The sequence below is a fragment of the Pavona decussata genome, unplaced genomic scaffold, assembly GCF_977016875.1.
Source record: "Pavona decussata unplaced genomic scaffold, jaPavDecu1.1 SCAFFOLD_67, whole genome shotgun sequence".
In the NCBI taxonomy this organism is placed as follows: Eukaryota; Metazoa; Cnidaria; class Anthozoa; order Scleractinia; family Agariciidae; genus Pavona; species Pavona decussata.
In genome coordinates this window covers 2,097,530-2,113,625 of record NW_028145486.1, presented here as the reverse complement: position 1 = coordinate 2,113,625, position 16,096 = coordinate 2,097,530, and the positions used below count along the sequence as shown (strand labels likewise).

The following is a 16,096-nucleotide window of genomic DNA, read 5'->3' as shown; positions in this document are numbered from 1 at the left end:
CTTAATTTTCTCCAGGCAGTTTCCTAGGAAATTTGTACTATCAAGAAAAAATCTCTTGTTCCGTGGTCGGTTCGTTTCATTCCAAGTACACGACTGCTATGCAGGCTACATGGTCAGCGGTCATACGACAAAATGCTCAAGGCCTGGGCACTAGCTCTGAATCCAAAATGGCGGATTACAAGAGAGTGTTTCTCGTGTTCAGTTTAGCCTTTACTTCTCGCTTATTCCTCGTCTACAGTCCAGTGAAGGATTGGCTTGTTAACCGAATAGAGCTTTCCACGCCATTAACCGCATGGAATAGAGGTATGCTCTTATTTAAACCAACATTCTGCGGAGGTCTGCAAATATTTTAGTTCTCGTTCGAATATTCGTCAAGATTACAAGACGATTTTTGGGATTATCTGCAAAGAAAGAAAATTAAAATAGATCATAATTAGGTAAATTGACTGTATAAACCATGTCAAGTATCTATAATGTGAGATGTGGATTTTGACTGGAAATGTTTGTTCAGTCAGAGAAAAATCGAGCTCGTTCTGGGGGAGAGAAAGAAAGGGAGGGAGCCTGTGTACATGGTATCCGGTCAACTCGCCTACGAACAAACTCGCCTACAACTAGTCAGCTCGCCTTCTCTTCCTGACATAGGCGAGTTCACTCAAGTAATGTATGCCTTTTAAATAACTTTATGTTCTATCTAACTCGTTCTTCAATCCATAAACCTAAACAAGCGTGCTATGTTCTAAATTCGCCTACGTAGGCGAGTTGGCAAAGGCAAGTTTGCACGTAGCCGAGTTGACTGGTATTCGTGTACATACGTTTGATGCTGCCGTTCTGCCCTCTTGTAATTAACCTGTGAGTAATGTGTCAACAACGTAATTATATGCCAATTACCATATTCCACTCAATAGGCCATTTTACAGTTGTGTGCTTAGTGATACGTACCTGGCCTTGGATTGGAAGTGAGGCTGGGGGTGACCTTGTTTTGACACAAACCTCACTGCGTTTCTTATGTAAATGCAAACTAGTTAGCATAAGAACAGAATGATCCACATATAAAAAACAGTGAGGTTTGTATCAAAACAAGGTCACCCCAACCTCGCTTTTAATCCAAGGCGAGGTCACTCAGAACACAACTGTAAAATGGGCTATTGAGTTGGATTCTAGAAACAATTTGTCAATTCTTTGTAAAAATTATTGAGCTTGCATGAACACAAAACAGTGCTGGAAGAGGGAACTCTAACTTCAATCAGAAATTATGCAAAGTTACAGCTGGTGGCATTCAAATGATTCAATGAGTCATTATTCTTTGCAAAACTGTCAACAATCATCTATCTAACCAATCAGATCATGATGCCAGAATCTGGTACCATGGAGTAGCAGCATCAAAAGAATGTCCATGGGCTCCCTCCTTTTCTTTTCTCGCCCCCAGACTGCACTCGGCTCCCTCTGCTCTCCTCTCCATTGTCTTCGCCCTATTCCCCATTTTGGAAGACTGTACACAGGCTAGTCCCTGGGTGGTTGGGCACCCCTCAAATATTTGAACATAATTTTAAATTTCTATCTCCACACCAAACAGCCTTCAAATAATTTATACCCCATTCCTGAACCAACTCTACTGAGAAATGTTCTTTAGAAATTTAGAACAAATATCTCTAAATCTGGGTTTGAGAGCTCACTGAAAGCATGAGAAACCTCCTACCCCAGATGATCTCTTTACGATTTCTGACACTATCTTGGTTGGGTGACAAACACGGCCAAAAATCATCATGGTGCACTGTAAATGCCCTGTTACTCTGCTCAAAATTGACAGACTTTCAAAATTTCAAAAACTCTCTTATATTACATACACACTACCTTACTGAGTTACACCATACATCTGTCCTGAAGACCATAGATTACTGGGCGGAGGCGGGGGGGGGGGGGTGGGATTGAAGGGGACTCCTTGGAGTTTTTGATGGGGCTTTGTGTCTTGGCCCTACAAACCCTGACCCTATTTCAGACCAAGAAATGTAACTTTCCGGTCCCCTCTTTTGGACCTGGCCTGTAAAATTCTCACCTATTTTTAGCCCTGGGCCAAGTTGCCCAAAACCTGATTAAGCTAATCCTAGGTTAATGTGAACTTTGATTCTAGTTTCTAAGATTCTAAGATTTGATTTGTTCATTAGTTTTGACTCAGACTTTTCATTACTACTAGCTTAAAATTTAAGCTTTTGAAAGTATTTTTAATTAATAAGCAAGATGAAAACTCTGGTTAATTTTTTATCGGGGATTAGTGTTAATCAGCTTTCAAACAGCCAGACCCTGGTCTCTAGAATCCATTCCTGTTCTCTCTATGTTATAACCTGGTGATAATTAAAGAGAAGAGTTACAGTCAGACTCAAAAGTTGGCTAAAATCCCATACATTCCCTATAATCCCCCCTTCCCACTCCCCAAAACAGGATGGCACCAGAAACCATGAAAAAGGCTTTTCCGAGACATGTGGCACTTGTGGCGTTAATTCTTTCTGGTTTCATGTGTAACCAAGCTGTTTTACTGAATTTTTGACCATTAGCAGATGAAGTGGTCCTTTTCAGATATATGTTTTCTCTCTGATTTTCAGTACAAGAAGGTCTCTCTCTTGTTAAAAATGGCATTTCACCTTACTCCGGTGATGTGGTACATGAAGTAAGTTTCCGCATGAGAATCCTTTTAAATCTCACCTTCCATCATAATACCTGTGACAAACTAATGAGACTACATGTAAGCAAATAATTTTGTATTTCTTTTAATTATTGAGAACCTTTTGTGGCTCAGTAATTTGTGTCAAACAGGATTGTAAATAATGTTTTGTTTTTTGCTCTAGTGGGTCCAAAACTAAAAGATCATTAACATGCACCAGTATATGGCTAAGCTAAAATATTTTGTTTGGATCTATTTTTGAATTACACTCTAACAATGCAAAGTACCTCTTTAGCAAAAGGATTTAGCTTCATTTCAAACTAAGATTTCCCATAATTGCATTAATTAAGTAACCAATGAAATAAAAGAAAGTTTTAATGAGTGTATTTATAGCATGTAAGGATTCTTCTTACTACTGAAACAATAATTAACATACACAATGTAATCAGACTAAATGTTCAAGCTAATGTTGTGACTCGGTGTAAATAAATATTGTATGATCATTTTTGTCCATGCTACTGATGAACTTGACAGGGACTCTCCTTGATAAGCCTTGTATAGCCTGCACTGCAGACGGAATCAACCCCAATGGCGTACCAGGATCTGAGTACACTCGGTGATTGGCCTCTGTTCATGGTCATCGTTTAATTGGTCTGGTTATGTTAACCAATTTGATTGAAAGGGTTCTGGTATTTTGTTTCCTTCATTTGGGGTCTAGAACAAGGGTTTGTGTACTAATTTGCAGAGGGTATTTACCGGCAGTTGATTCCATCTGTGGTGCAGGTTAGCTTTGCATGGCTTCTGAGAATTCCTGCCCAATACCTAGTTATTGACAGAATCCACTCTTGTACTCTGATTGAGTGGTATAATTTGTAAATACATAATACAAAATAGATATACAAGGTTGTTCTCTGTATCGAATCATATTAAAAAGGTGTTCATTAAAAAATCGACCGCAACAGCACAAAGTCAAATATTACATAAATGTAATTTCCCGTATTAAGGTAATCTGATCTCATTTGGTCACTTGGATTTGTGTGTTTTGTTTCATTGCAAAAGAGTTAACAATAATTATTTTATGTTATTATATATTGTCACTTAATTAATTACCATTGAAATTTTTTTTTCATTAAGACTCCCTTGGTTCTGGCAGTGTTCCTTGGATTACAGGAGATGTCTGAGCTTCTCTTTCCTCTTTTGTTTGTGGTATGTTAATAGTGTTAAATGTATTGAATTTTCCTTTGTTTGAGGTAGCCTGTAACTTTCCTTTAGTTATAACCTTTTTGCTCTTTATTTCTTTGTCTGCCTTTTACAGCTTCCAAACTTGTTTTCTAGAGGTACATACCTGTATCTTCATGTTTGATTTCTGCTTATATATAAGGGTCACGCATTTTGCTTCAAGTTGTTGCTTCCATACTGTCATTTCCAAGTTGTTGCTTGAAAATGGAAATGTGTAACCCTTATCACCTTCCATACATATTTCTTAAGCCAGTTACATTTGGCATCCATTGGCAGTGAACCTGCGGCAAACCAATGGACCATTGTTGTAACAATTACTCCTCCCTAAATGATTATATTTCCATGAAAGAATGTGATTTGAGACGAATTAATTAATTTTATTTTTTCCAGATTGGTGACCTGTTGGTTGGATGGCTTCTGTACAAACTTGCTACTCTTCATTCTCAGATGCTGGTAATTTCCCTGAAATGAATTACAGTGCATACTTATATTGAAGAGCGTGAGGATTTGTTAAATGCCATAATTTCAAAGAATATAGCTAGTCAGTTGGCTAGGAAGGGTGGACGCTACGTGTGCCTTGTACATAAGTTTTCAAAAGGGGCATGTTGTTGTTTTTGTTAAGCTGACATTGTTATTTTCTGTGGTATCCCATTAAGTACGTTATTCCACAGTAATTAATTTCCAGCATTGCATACATGTTCATAGTAAAGCACACGACTTTGTATGTCAAATTGGTGGACTGAGCTTGAATTGTATCATTTTGGAAAAATTATGGTGAAAACATTTTTGATCAATCTTCATTGGGAATCTTTGGAAGGGGTCTACAATGATCTCAATATCCTTCAGACCATCTTCCAAACGTTTTGGAAAATCTTCTGAAAATGATCTGGAATCTTAAGAAATTTAGGCAAAATATTGTGGAAAATGGTGTGAAATGCTCTTAGCAACTTGAAGACAATCACTGTTTCTTACCAAAGGTGAACATTAACTAATTAAAGGAAAATGGCATGTGACATGACAGTATTTAAGAGGCATACTAAGGCTAGCTACATAGTACATGTATGTAGTTTTGCTGTTACTTTCTTGCAGTATACCATAAATAAAAAAATTCCCATTTGATTTTTCTTGTATATGTTATGGTTTAAATTTGATTTAAAACCATGAGGCACAGCCGAGTGGTTTTAGACCCAATAAAACACATGCTGCAAGTTTTTTGAACGGCTCCTAAAACATTCCTGGAAGGTGTGTGTCAAAAGAGTTCATAACAATGATGCTTTTGTGAACGTTGGAAATTAGCATACGAGAAGAACATTAGAAACCGCATTCTAATAAGGAGGAGGTTTTATCGGGTTTTAAAACCACTGCACGTTATGTTTTATCAACCATTTGATAGGTCAATGGGCTTATGAATTATTAATTCAAGAGCTCTACGATAGTGATTAAATGCATCAACTGATTTTGGAGACTTTGAGAAATTTTCCTCTTGTCTGCCGTGTATTAAGTTTTTGTTGTAATTTTGTTTTTAGCAAAAAGAGCAGATGCGGAATTTAAAATCCTATGCCAAATCTGTGGAACCAATCCTGATAAGACCAGAGAGTTTGAATGATATTCCCCTGCTAGTTTCATCTGTGTAAGTTGCATGTTACTTTGCAGACTTTCTTGACTTAATTCCACATGTACTTCCATACAGAAATAGGAGGAGGTAATAAGTATAGCAAAATAATTTAATTTTTATCCTAAAGAACTAGCCAGAGTACTCAGTGGAAAAAGGCAGGCTTGTTTTGACCTGTTATAGTATGTACATTGTACAATGTAAATGCTGAAGTCTGGAAATTTTAATATTTCATAAAATGTTGGGTACAAATAATATTATTGAAGGTCTCAATGCATAACTGACCTGTATAGTTCCCAAGTGCAGAACTAACATAAGTTGTTTCTCATTTCAATACCAAGGTCCCTTGTTTTTTAATTCACTTAGTCCGGACGTTGTAAGTTCATTTAGTGTATCTACTTTTAAAAAAATCTGAAGAAACTCCTTCTTACTTATTGTTCCTTTCCCTCCACTCCCTTCCTCTTCTTCCTTTTCTTTGTCAGCTTTTTTGTACCTTTTTCTTTCGTATTATTGTTACTCTGCCTTTGCCGTTCAGTTAAATTAATATTAAGTTTATTCTTAGTAATTTAGCATGGAAAGCCCACGTTGTATAAGCCTCATGGTTTCTTTGGGCTTTCCTGCCCTACTTTAACAAATTTCTGTAAATTAATATTGTATCATAATAAGGTGGCGAATAAAAAAATAGTGCATTTCAGAAAGTGTTTGTTTTAGCACAACTTCACTGGTGTTTTGTCATGTTGCAATTATTGCTTCAGGAAATGTTGCTTGTGTATGATTGATATCTATGATTTTGGGCAAGATTTCTGTTTTTATCACAGAACAAAGTGCAAAGCAGCAGATAAAACATTGAAGCAATGTTTCTTGAAAGAATTCAAGGCCGCATACAAAAAGTTTGGTGAATCTGAGCTAACACAACAAAAAGCAATCTGAAATGCACTATACATGTAGGTCGGTTATGCACTTCAGTACCCCTTCACTTACCTCCTTGATATTGTTTTCAATCATAAGGAAAAAGTTGTCCAATTAAGTCTACTTACTAGCCAAGGGAGATTACGTTATCAGGCCCGTAGCAAGGCTAAAAGAACTGAGGGGGCTTAGCAAAATGGTTAAACAAAACTACACCCCCCCCCCCCCCCCCCCGCGTCACCCCAAAAAAAAAAGACTGATTAGGGAGTTTAAGATGCAACGAGAACATCAAAAAAAAGAAAAAAACAACCAGTAGATTTAGTAAGTAAAACAATAACTTTGCACCTGCATCACACTTTTTGGTACATTATTTTGCCGTTTCTTTTACGTGCACTACCATGTGAAGTTTCCTAATTTCACGATTGAAGGAGGACGTAAACAAAGGACGACAAATTTTTCTTTCTCTTTTAAAATTTGGCTTGAGCTGGACAGTAAGAATCCGACTGTGGGAGAATTTTTTCTCTGGCTCTTGAGAGGACATATTTGTGTGTCTTTCGACAACGCGCGAACACTAAATTGTTATACACTAAGGAGGTCTAAGGACGTTTGTATGCTATAAATGAGCGGATGTCTTAGAAAACAAGTAGTTTATTTCAACAGCTTTTAGGGCTTAAGATTTGTTGATTTCGATCCATTTTTGTTCTTATTTCCGATTCACAAGGTAGGAGTACCTGTGTTGTTGTTGTATATAAAAACAAACTGTTAGTGAAGGAAACTGACAGGTAGTAAACACATTTTTGAAGGGTTGTGAAAAGGTATTTGCAGTGTCAGAGTTCAAGACTGATTGCTGCACATTGATTTGGTTTAATTATTTACTTTTTGGCAACTTGTTTTGTAACTTCCAAAAATTCTGGGGGGGCTCAAGCCCCCTCTGCCCCTCCCCCTGCTACGGGCCTGGTTATGTGTCTTGCTAAATTTACCTTTTTGACTATTGACCTGCATACAGTGAATAATATGGTATTTTTAATTCAGTGATCGAAAATCATGAAATTTTCTGATCAAAACTAGTATGTAAAAGGATTGCCTTTTAAAACAGTTTTCAATTGATTCAATTTTTCCAACTAATTTTAAATTCTAAATTTCAATTTCTATTTTAAGTTAGATGTAAATAACTTTTTTTATAGTTACTGCACATTACTTAATTTTAAATGGTGGAGCACCTGGAAACTGGTGAATAGCTAAGTGTGTTTTTCCACATTAAATAAAGTATGTATGCTATGCATGTATGTATGTATGTATGCTCTGTATGTATGTATGTATGTATGTATGTATGTATGTATGTATGTATGCTATGCTATGCTATGCTATGTATGTATGTATGCTATGTATGTATGTATGTATGTATGCTATGTATGTATGTATGTATGCTATGCTATGCTATGCTATGCTATGCTATGCTATGTATGTATGTATGTATGTATGTATGTATGTATGTATGTATGTATGTATGTATGTATGTAATTGATGTACTAAAGGCCTTTTCATAACTGTCTTTGTTTCTAGTTATTTGCTGAATCCTTGTACTATTGGTTCATGTGTGGCTCATTCCACTGTGCTGTTCACTAACCTGTCAGTAACAATCGCACTGTACTATACTCTTCAAGGTAAGTTAATTTTTCTAATTGGCGATTGCAAATCAGCAATGAATTTCTGCTAAAATCTAAAACACACCATTTGTTCCATCATTAAAATGGAGGAGGTGGGGGGGGGAATTTGGTGATTCCTCGCGAAGCGAGGTTAATAAATTTGTCGGGCCGAGCCGGCCCGAGTGGAGCTAAGCCGCGCGAATTCGAGCGAAAAATATGTTTATATATATGTATGTTTGTATATTTAGTTGAAGGTGTCCGCAATGACGTCAGACTGTCTGGCGTCGTCTGAAAAAAATTTGCATACATCGGAAAAAATATGCGTGCATGATCAAATTTCAACTGCAATGTTAATCAATATTCACTGATGGAGAACTATCTCTCCAGAATCTTTTCCCTTTCTTCCAGAAATCTTTTTTTGTGAAAGATTTCATTGAAGAAATTACACGTTTTGTGGCCGCGGTTAAAATAATTTTCCGTGGGAATTAAATTCATCGAACACGACAGCGCTTCACGCCCGTTGTGCATTTCATCGCGTCAGAAATAGATTTTTAACCGCAAACTAGCCCGTGGAACTACGAAAAGACCATGCTCATCAAAATAGTTGCTATTTTAATCTCCTCATTTGATGCTACAACACGAAAGAGGGCTTTCCACCCAGCCCCAGCTTCGCGAGGTTTTGCGAGTCACGTATTTCTAGTTTTAATTTAATTTTAAGTGTCAAAGATTCTTTACTTATCATTACTTTTTATTTATTTATTTATTTATTTATTTATCTATTATTTATTGCAGCCCTGGCCCCTCTGAAATCCTCCCTTTGTTATGTGGGCTGCTTTCTGAAATATTAGAGAGATTAAAAATTACTTTTACAGCAAATGCCAAATGACAGAAATGATCACATGACCTTGTTTATCCTTCATTTGCCACTTGCTGTTTTCATTTTCTCAGTAAAATTAAGTCTGCAACTGTAAATCTCTCTATTGTTATGATTATAATAATTATAATTATTATAATGATTTATAATAATAATAATAATAATAATAATAATAATAATAATTATTATTATTATTTTTACAATCTTGGATGAAACAATAAGAGAAATAAACTGCCCTCTCCTTGTAACATTCACTGTAACTTTCTATAAATGTATGTTGTGGTGAATAAAAAGAAAAATGATAAATTCATGCTAAAACTAAAATGCACTGTCAATTTTTCCTTCATTGAAATGGGTGAAGAGTGGTCACAGGTGTTTTTGGAATGTGTCCAAGATCATAGGTAAAGTGTGACAAATTGCTTCTCCTTGCATATTTTACTTGTAAAAGAGTTAATTCACATTGTTCGCTTACTTTATAGGGAGTGTTCTTCTTGGTACCCTTGGAGTAGCTCTTGGTGCTTACCATTCTTTGTATCCTATCACTTTGCTAGCTCCTGTAGTTTTTATACTTGTGAAGGTGAGTTTAGCTTAGTTTTCTGTTAAATTTCCGACTAAATTAGTGCTTGTGCAGCAAAATTATTAGTAACAATAAGAAAAAGAATTTACATTTGTCATACTGTAGCAGACAGCTTAATTTTCAACTTTTCCCACCAACTGATTTATGATATTTAATTTCAAGCCTCAAGGGGAAATGGAAGGGCACCTTTTTGGAGGGGAGGGATTAATACAGGGGTCGGTGGGGACCTTAAAATCATCAATTTCGATTAAAACTGAAAAAAAAATCGCCAAAAATTTATGTCACCACTCACTTGTGGTTGTATTTTAGAAAACACGATGTCATTTATACCTGACTTACTATCCATTCATGGTATTAAATAATTTTTTTTTAATCCTTACCACTTCATCTGGGTAAGTACAGGGGCATAATTTAAGAGCTTATTTTAAACATTTACAGTAAATAATTAGTTTAAGTCAGCAACTGCTGGCCTTTTTGCTGCAAAAATTATTATCAATGGGAGATGTAAGTATCCCTATGCTTTGTACTGGTTGTCTCATAACATCTACAGAACATTTCAGTCTTAGTAGATGGAAATAGTCTTTTGGTATTTTTTTGAAATGTTAACATGCCCTTTATTTATTTCTTTTGTATAACAGGTGAGATCTTTTGAAGCTGAACTTAACAAGAAGGTTGCTGTGTTTGTTAGTAAAGTTGTTGCTTCTTTCATCATGTGGATAGTTCTTTTGCTTGGCTTGTCTTATCAAGTGTTTAATTCTTGGGACTTCCTCACAGCTACATATGGATTTATGTAAGTGAATATCTAACATGTACATGTGTTCACATGTCCGTTTACAACACTAGGATTATAAACAGCAAGAACATGGAATATTAATTTTTATAGTAACTCAGTTTGCAGACGGACGATAATAGGGGGCGAAGATGGTGACAGTATTGTCAATAAAGATTGTCATTATTGTTGTTGTTGTTATTATTATTATTATTATTATTATTATTATTATTATTATTATTATTATTATTAGTAGTAGTAGTAGTAGTAGTAGTAGTAGTGAATTTAAGCGAAAAATTAATATGTAATATTTATTTGTTAAAGTAAATGTACTGTTGGAGATATCAAGAAATCCAAGATGAGAGCTTAAAGAACAAGTGACATGATTCTCACATGACAAGACATCATTTTGCAGACCTCAAAGGAAACAGTTTGGGTGATAGTATTCACTCTCAAAGTCTCATTGTTGTAGCCTCAATGGCCTTGAGGTTACAAGGCGGGGTGGGGGGTGGGGGGATGGATGGATCATTTTGTGGCAACTGTATCGCTGTGTGGTTACAGTACACACCGTGATTAGCCTTTTGCTTTATGGGTGCTTGTGTAATAGTATTATCAAAACAAGGTTTTCTTCAGTCTACAGGTGTCTGATGTGAATACAGTAGCCATAAGGGTTAATATTGATAGCAACTGTAATACTGTGTGGTTACAGTACACACCTCGATTAGCCTTTTGCTATATGATGGAAGTGTGTGCTTGTGTAATAGTATTATCAAAGCAAGTTTCTCTTCAGTCTACAGGTGTCTGATGTGAATACAGTAGCCATAAGGGTTAATATTGATAGCAACTGTAATACTGTGTGGTTACAGTACACACCTCGATTAGCCTTTTGCTATATGATGGAAGTGTGTGCTTGTGTAATAGTATTATCAAAACAAGATTTTCTTCAGTCTACAGGTGTCTGATGTGAATACAGTAGCCATAAGGGTTAATATTGATAGCAACTGTAATACTGTGTGGTTACAGTACACACCTCGATTAGCCTTTTGCTATATGATGGAAGTGTGTGCTTGTGTAATAGTATTATCAAAGCAAGTTTCTCTTCAGTCTACAGGTGTCTGATCTCACACCCAACATGGGCCTGTTCTGGTATTTCTTCACGGAGATGTTCGAGCATTTTAGGAATTTCTTTCTCTGGGTATTTCAACTCAATGCGTTTTTCTACTGCATCCCCTTGACCATCAAATTAAGGTATGGTTACACATATAAATTATATTGTAATGGTGAAAGTCTTTTGTTTTTCTTCAGCGCATGCGCATTTTATCGCAACATGATTTGACCTCGATATGGAGATGCAAGTGACGACGTTTCTTTGTCGTTTCTTGAAATTTACACGAACCAGTAGCAACTTTTGTTAATTGTGTCTTAATTGTTATATACTGTGTCTAAAAAAATCGCACTTGGCAAAATGACGAGCTTTGTTCAGCGAATCTCCAGAATTAAAAAACGAAGTTTTTTTCGATCTCTTTTTGTTTTAAATATAGGAAATAAGCTGTGCACGGTAGCTGTTGACTGTCTAATTGTGTTGCGGGACTAGTGGCCTGTCCTATTGACCACGAGTAGTTTCCTTATTTTTGTTGGAGATAGTAAAGCGAGCCAAACACGCGCGTACGCGCGCAAAAATGACCTGTCGCGACTCATATGTCTACCAGACCTATGTCGCTTGTATTTTTATGTAAAACATGCAGGAATTTGTTTTAAACAGTAGAAATCAATTCAGCTTTTCCTGCATCCATAAAATTAAAATGTGCATCTTTTCATTTTCATGAGGGCTTTTTGTTGCTGTTTGTAACAAAAAATACTGCCATTTCGCTTGAACTGAATCTCACTGAATATTCTTCGGTACTCGGCTAGCAGAGGTTTCTCTTTGTTGTGTCTGCTTATCTTGTGAAAGAGAACAGAAACGACGAAATGCGAAAAAACAAAAAAGGTAGAGAGAAACCTCTTGTAAATCTTGGCTAGCGTTTATAACTCCCTTCACATCACTCTATAGGCCATTTCCAAGTTACTGTGAACCTCATTATGAAAGCTAGGTTAAGTGCAAAGTTTTTCATATGAAAATTAGTTTTATTTGCAAATGAATAAAAACGAATCCTCATAATAAAAGCTTTGTACTTAGCCTCGTTTTCGTAATGAGGTTCAAAGAAACTCGGATCTCATAATTTGATAACACAGTTTCTGTGCGTTAAAAATCACTAAATACTGCTTATCGCTTCTACTTAAAAACTCGCTTGGACAGATGTCTGATTTTTTAAAATGATCATTTCTCTTTTTCTCTCATTCAGGGATAACCCGACTTTTCTTGCTTGTATGCTTTGTTCTGTGATGGCAATTATGAAGTCGTATCCTGCCCTGGGTGATTCCGCTGTGCCATTTGCCCTTCTAGCACTGTGGATGCACATCTTTCCTTGTAAGAAAAAAGTTTTAATGATTTTGATTTGCTGTGTTTTCAGAGCTTGTAATACTTTACACAACTATCAGTGATCTTTTACATTTAACAATTATTCTACGAGCGCGTGTTGGATATGAGATGATAGATTGGCTATAATCATCTCATATCCAACAAACGCGAGTGGAATACGGTATAGTTGTTTTATGTGTTATTGCTAGATTTTTTGCTGATTTCGCTTTGCAAGAACAACCACAAGACAATATAATGGTCGCTATTTCTCGGGCATGGTATAGTGGCTCATATATCATGGCCGCTAAGCCAATCAATCCCTGGGATTGCATTATACAATGTCTAGTTTTTAACAAAACCAGTTCTAATGACAAGCAAGCACAATACCAAAGCTTGCTCAAAATGACGTTCGAAAATCAATCGGAAACCGCCTTGGAGAGAAGTCATTTAACGGAAACTTTTCTTTTCCTTAGATCTCAGGAACACACTCCTGGTCACGTGTATGCTGCTCTGTAGCACGTTCTTGGCCCCAGTCTTCTGGCAGCTGTGGATTTACGCGGGCAGTGCAAATGCTAACTTCTTCTTTGCAATAACACTGGCATACTCCACAGCTCAGGTAACATAAATTAAATTACAGTCTATAAATAACTACTGAAAATCCTCAGTCTAGTTCCCAGCTCGTCCCTATCCGCTCACTCCTTATTTGGCGCGAATTTATGACGTCACGGGATCACTTTTGTTTTCAAGGTGCTTACACTCACGGAGCAACTAGTTTTTTGTTACAAATGATAAGCGACTAAAATTCGACCATAAAAGTTTAATATCGGTTTATTTTCTTTCCAGGTGAATAAATACGGCATTGTAAAGTTCGTTACATTATGCTCCTTAATAAACCAAACCGGCTGTTTGCAGGGCTGACACTACGGCAATGGGGCTTGTCTATTTGGGTCAATATTTCAACTAGTACAACTAGTCTTCTTCACGGCCGGAGTTACAATGAGAAAAACTAACGGCTCTATCTATTTGGCCCAAATAAATAAGCCTTTTGCCGTAATATATAGTGTCAGCCCTGCAATCAGTTTGGTTTATTTACACGTAAAGTGACTCTGGCGCGTGCATTTCTGCTACAAGAGATCAGACGAAGAAAAGTATCCAGAACAGTTTATTTCTGCGTCGTGTGGCCCCTGCATTCAACAGTTTCATTATACTCCTGTTGGCAGTTGTTTTCTCTTTTTTAGGCTTTTTCTCGTGTAACCTTAAATAAGTTCCCCTTTTCTGTTGATTTCCAGATCCTGCTTACGTCTGATGTGTTATTCGCGTTTCTCCGCCGTGAGTATGATCTGTATCACGGAATATACCCTCCCATCATGCAAGGCGAGCCCGCTTTTGTCGTCTTACGGTAACCTAAATACAGACTCGTACATTTGCATGATTTGTCGGAGAGAAGGAGAAAAAAAAAACTTGTGCGATTGACATCCATTTAAGTTTATTATATGTTGGATATTTAAAAAAAAATTGAATAACTGACAGATGGATGCTCTCCGTCAGAAAACAGCCGTCTGGGGAATTTCCCGAATCTTAAAGACAAACGTCTATAAATTGTGGCACTAATACAACGGGAGTCTTACCTCGGATAAATTGCTGGACATGCTTGCGTAAGTACGTTATACGAACATCTTTTACTGAGAGACGAACAGTTCTCAGATACATTAATTACTCAACATCAGTAGAGTCTGTAGACAAACTGGCATGAACTTAGGAAGTACAGGATTGTTACGGCTATATAATATTCTGGGCCTGGTCGTTCGAAAGCCGATTAATACTGAACCCCGATTACAAGTTTACCGGGGTTTTTATGTCGCTTATTAAAAATGTTTTATAAGCTAATGCTAAAGAAAAGTCTAAGTCGAAATTGAGGAACAAAAATGTTTGAACAATCTTCATTGATGAGTAGTTACACTCGAATCAAAATTTTGCGTTAACCCAGCCGGGATTAGCTTAATCGGGCTTTGAACAACTGGCCCCTGTTTCGCCGAGCTTGTTTAGCATAACATCATTTTGTTTTCTTATTTTTTATACTTTGTCAAGTTTAAAAAGTATACTGAAATAAAGATATTGTACTACAGAGGAGCTCAGGTACAATGTTCATTGTTTTAACATCTTTTCCCTTGCAGCCAAATTTAACAGCACTTATATCAAGATTCCTTTCTCACTCTTCGGCCTGCGCACGTTCTAAACCGTTTCGTCGAACAACGTCCAACCTTGCAATTCTTTATACAGTTAAGTTTCTAAACACAATGCTCTCGGCTCTCAAGGCCGCCTCGTTTGAACGAATAAAGCATTCCTTGAATGTACCCGCTCACAAATCCTTTCATGTAGTCCTCCTTGTTCTGTGACTCTGGTATCACCTTAAGCACGTACTCCAATACTCCCTTGATGTAACCCAATTCATAACCAAGCGCGTAACCTTGTGATGATCTTACACCAAGATCCTTCAGAGTTGTTTCCACTTGTTTCAAAGCCAGTTGTACAATCTCGTTGTCCTTGTCGTCTAAACTATTTGTTGTTCCATCAAAACTAAAAATCGAGGTTTCTGGATCCATTAATAGCCCTCTTTTGGTATCTCTGTGATGCAATTGCAATTTAGCGGGAAGAAACTTCGAGAAATTTGTTCAACTTTCTTTATATCATCAAAGGAAGGTAGAATGTTGTGCTTAATGTTGTTAGCGACAGCGAAAACCTACAGCTTACCCGCATTGTTGTTTTGTACTTTGATAGTGAATGGTAGGTTATTCTATTCTTTTTTTGTAGATAAAAGGACATAAATTATGTACAGCCTGTTCAAAATGATTTTGTCATTTGCTGTTCTTACCTATTGTCGCGAGGTGTATTTTCGTTCTAATGCGGTTTCAACCATGAATGAATAATGGTTATTAAGGACAAATCTTATGCAGACTACAATGTGTTTGTTCTTTAGATCAAAGTATTTTATCATCAAGGAAATTGACATTATAGGCTGAGGTCGAAATAGAAGGAGATTTCAGCCCTATTTTTTTTGTTGTTGGGCGCAACTGTTTTTTCACATGTTTTCTATGACATTAATCTTTGGATAACGTGATTTTAAATCAAGGTGTTTTCTGCGAATAACCTAGCTGTGGTCGCGTTTAATTAACTCGCATGCTGTGGTATAGATCTCCTATTTGACCAGAATTTGTATAGATTACAGAAAACACGAGAAAACCAACTTAGGTAGTACTTTATTGACGTCAACCGTTTTAACCAGTTTTGTTTGATTTAGTTTTTCAAGTTCTCACATTTTTGTTTCCAAAATGTGCTAGAACTGATCACGAGTTTTTCCT

The 16,096-nt window shown here is 36.6% G+C and overlaps 1 protein-coding gene across 1 annotated transcript; it reads left to right on the top strand.

Moving 5' to 3' along the window:
• Positions 1–137: 137 nt before the first annotated feature.
• On the top strand, positions 138–14,867 carry LOC146478028 (GPI-anchor transamidase component PIGU-like). Its single transcript, XM_085112553.1, has 12 exons — positions 138–303; positions 2,598–2,662; positions 3,791–3,862; positions 4,286–4,348; positions 5,422–5,525; positions 7,977–8,077; positions 9,413–9,510; positions 10,149–10,300; positions 11,384–11,527; positions 12,622–12,746; positions 13,211–13,353; positions 14,027–14,867. The coding sequence occupies exons 1-12, from the start codon at positions 168–170 to the stop codon at positions 14,138–14,140; spliced, it is 1,317 nt and encodes a 438-aa protein (XP_084968679.1). The 5' UTR covers positions 138–167; the 3' UTR covers positions 14,141–14,867.
• The last annotated feature ends 1,229 nt before the right edge of the window (positions 14,868–16,096 follow it).

Bases quoted from the DNA above. Each gene is read 5' to 3' on its own strand.
- LOC146478028 (XM_085112553.1), top strand. From the start codon at position 168: ATGGCGGATTACAAGAGAGTGTTTCTCGTGTTCAGTTTAGCCTTTACT. The intron at 2,663-3,790 runs GTAAGTTTCCGC...TTTTTCATTAAG, and splicing joins CCGGTGATGTGGTACATGAA to ACTCCCTTGGTTCTGGCAGT. The intron at 5,526-7,976 runs GTAAGTTGCATG...CTTTGTTTCTAG, and splicing joins CCCCTGCTAGTTTCATCTGT to TTATTTGCTGAATCCTTGTA.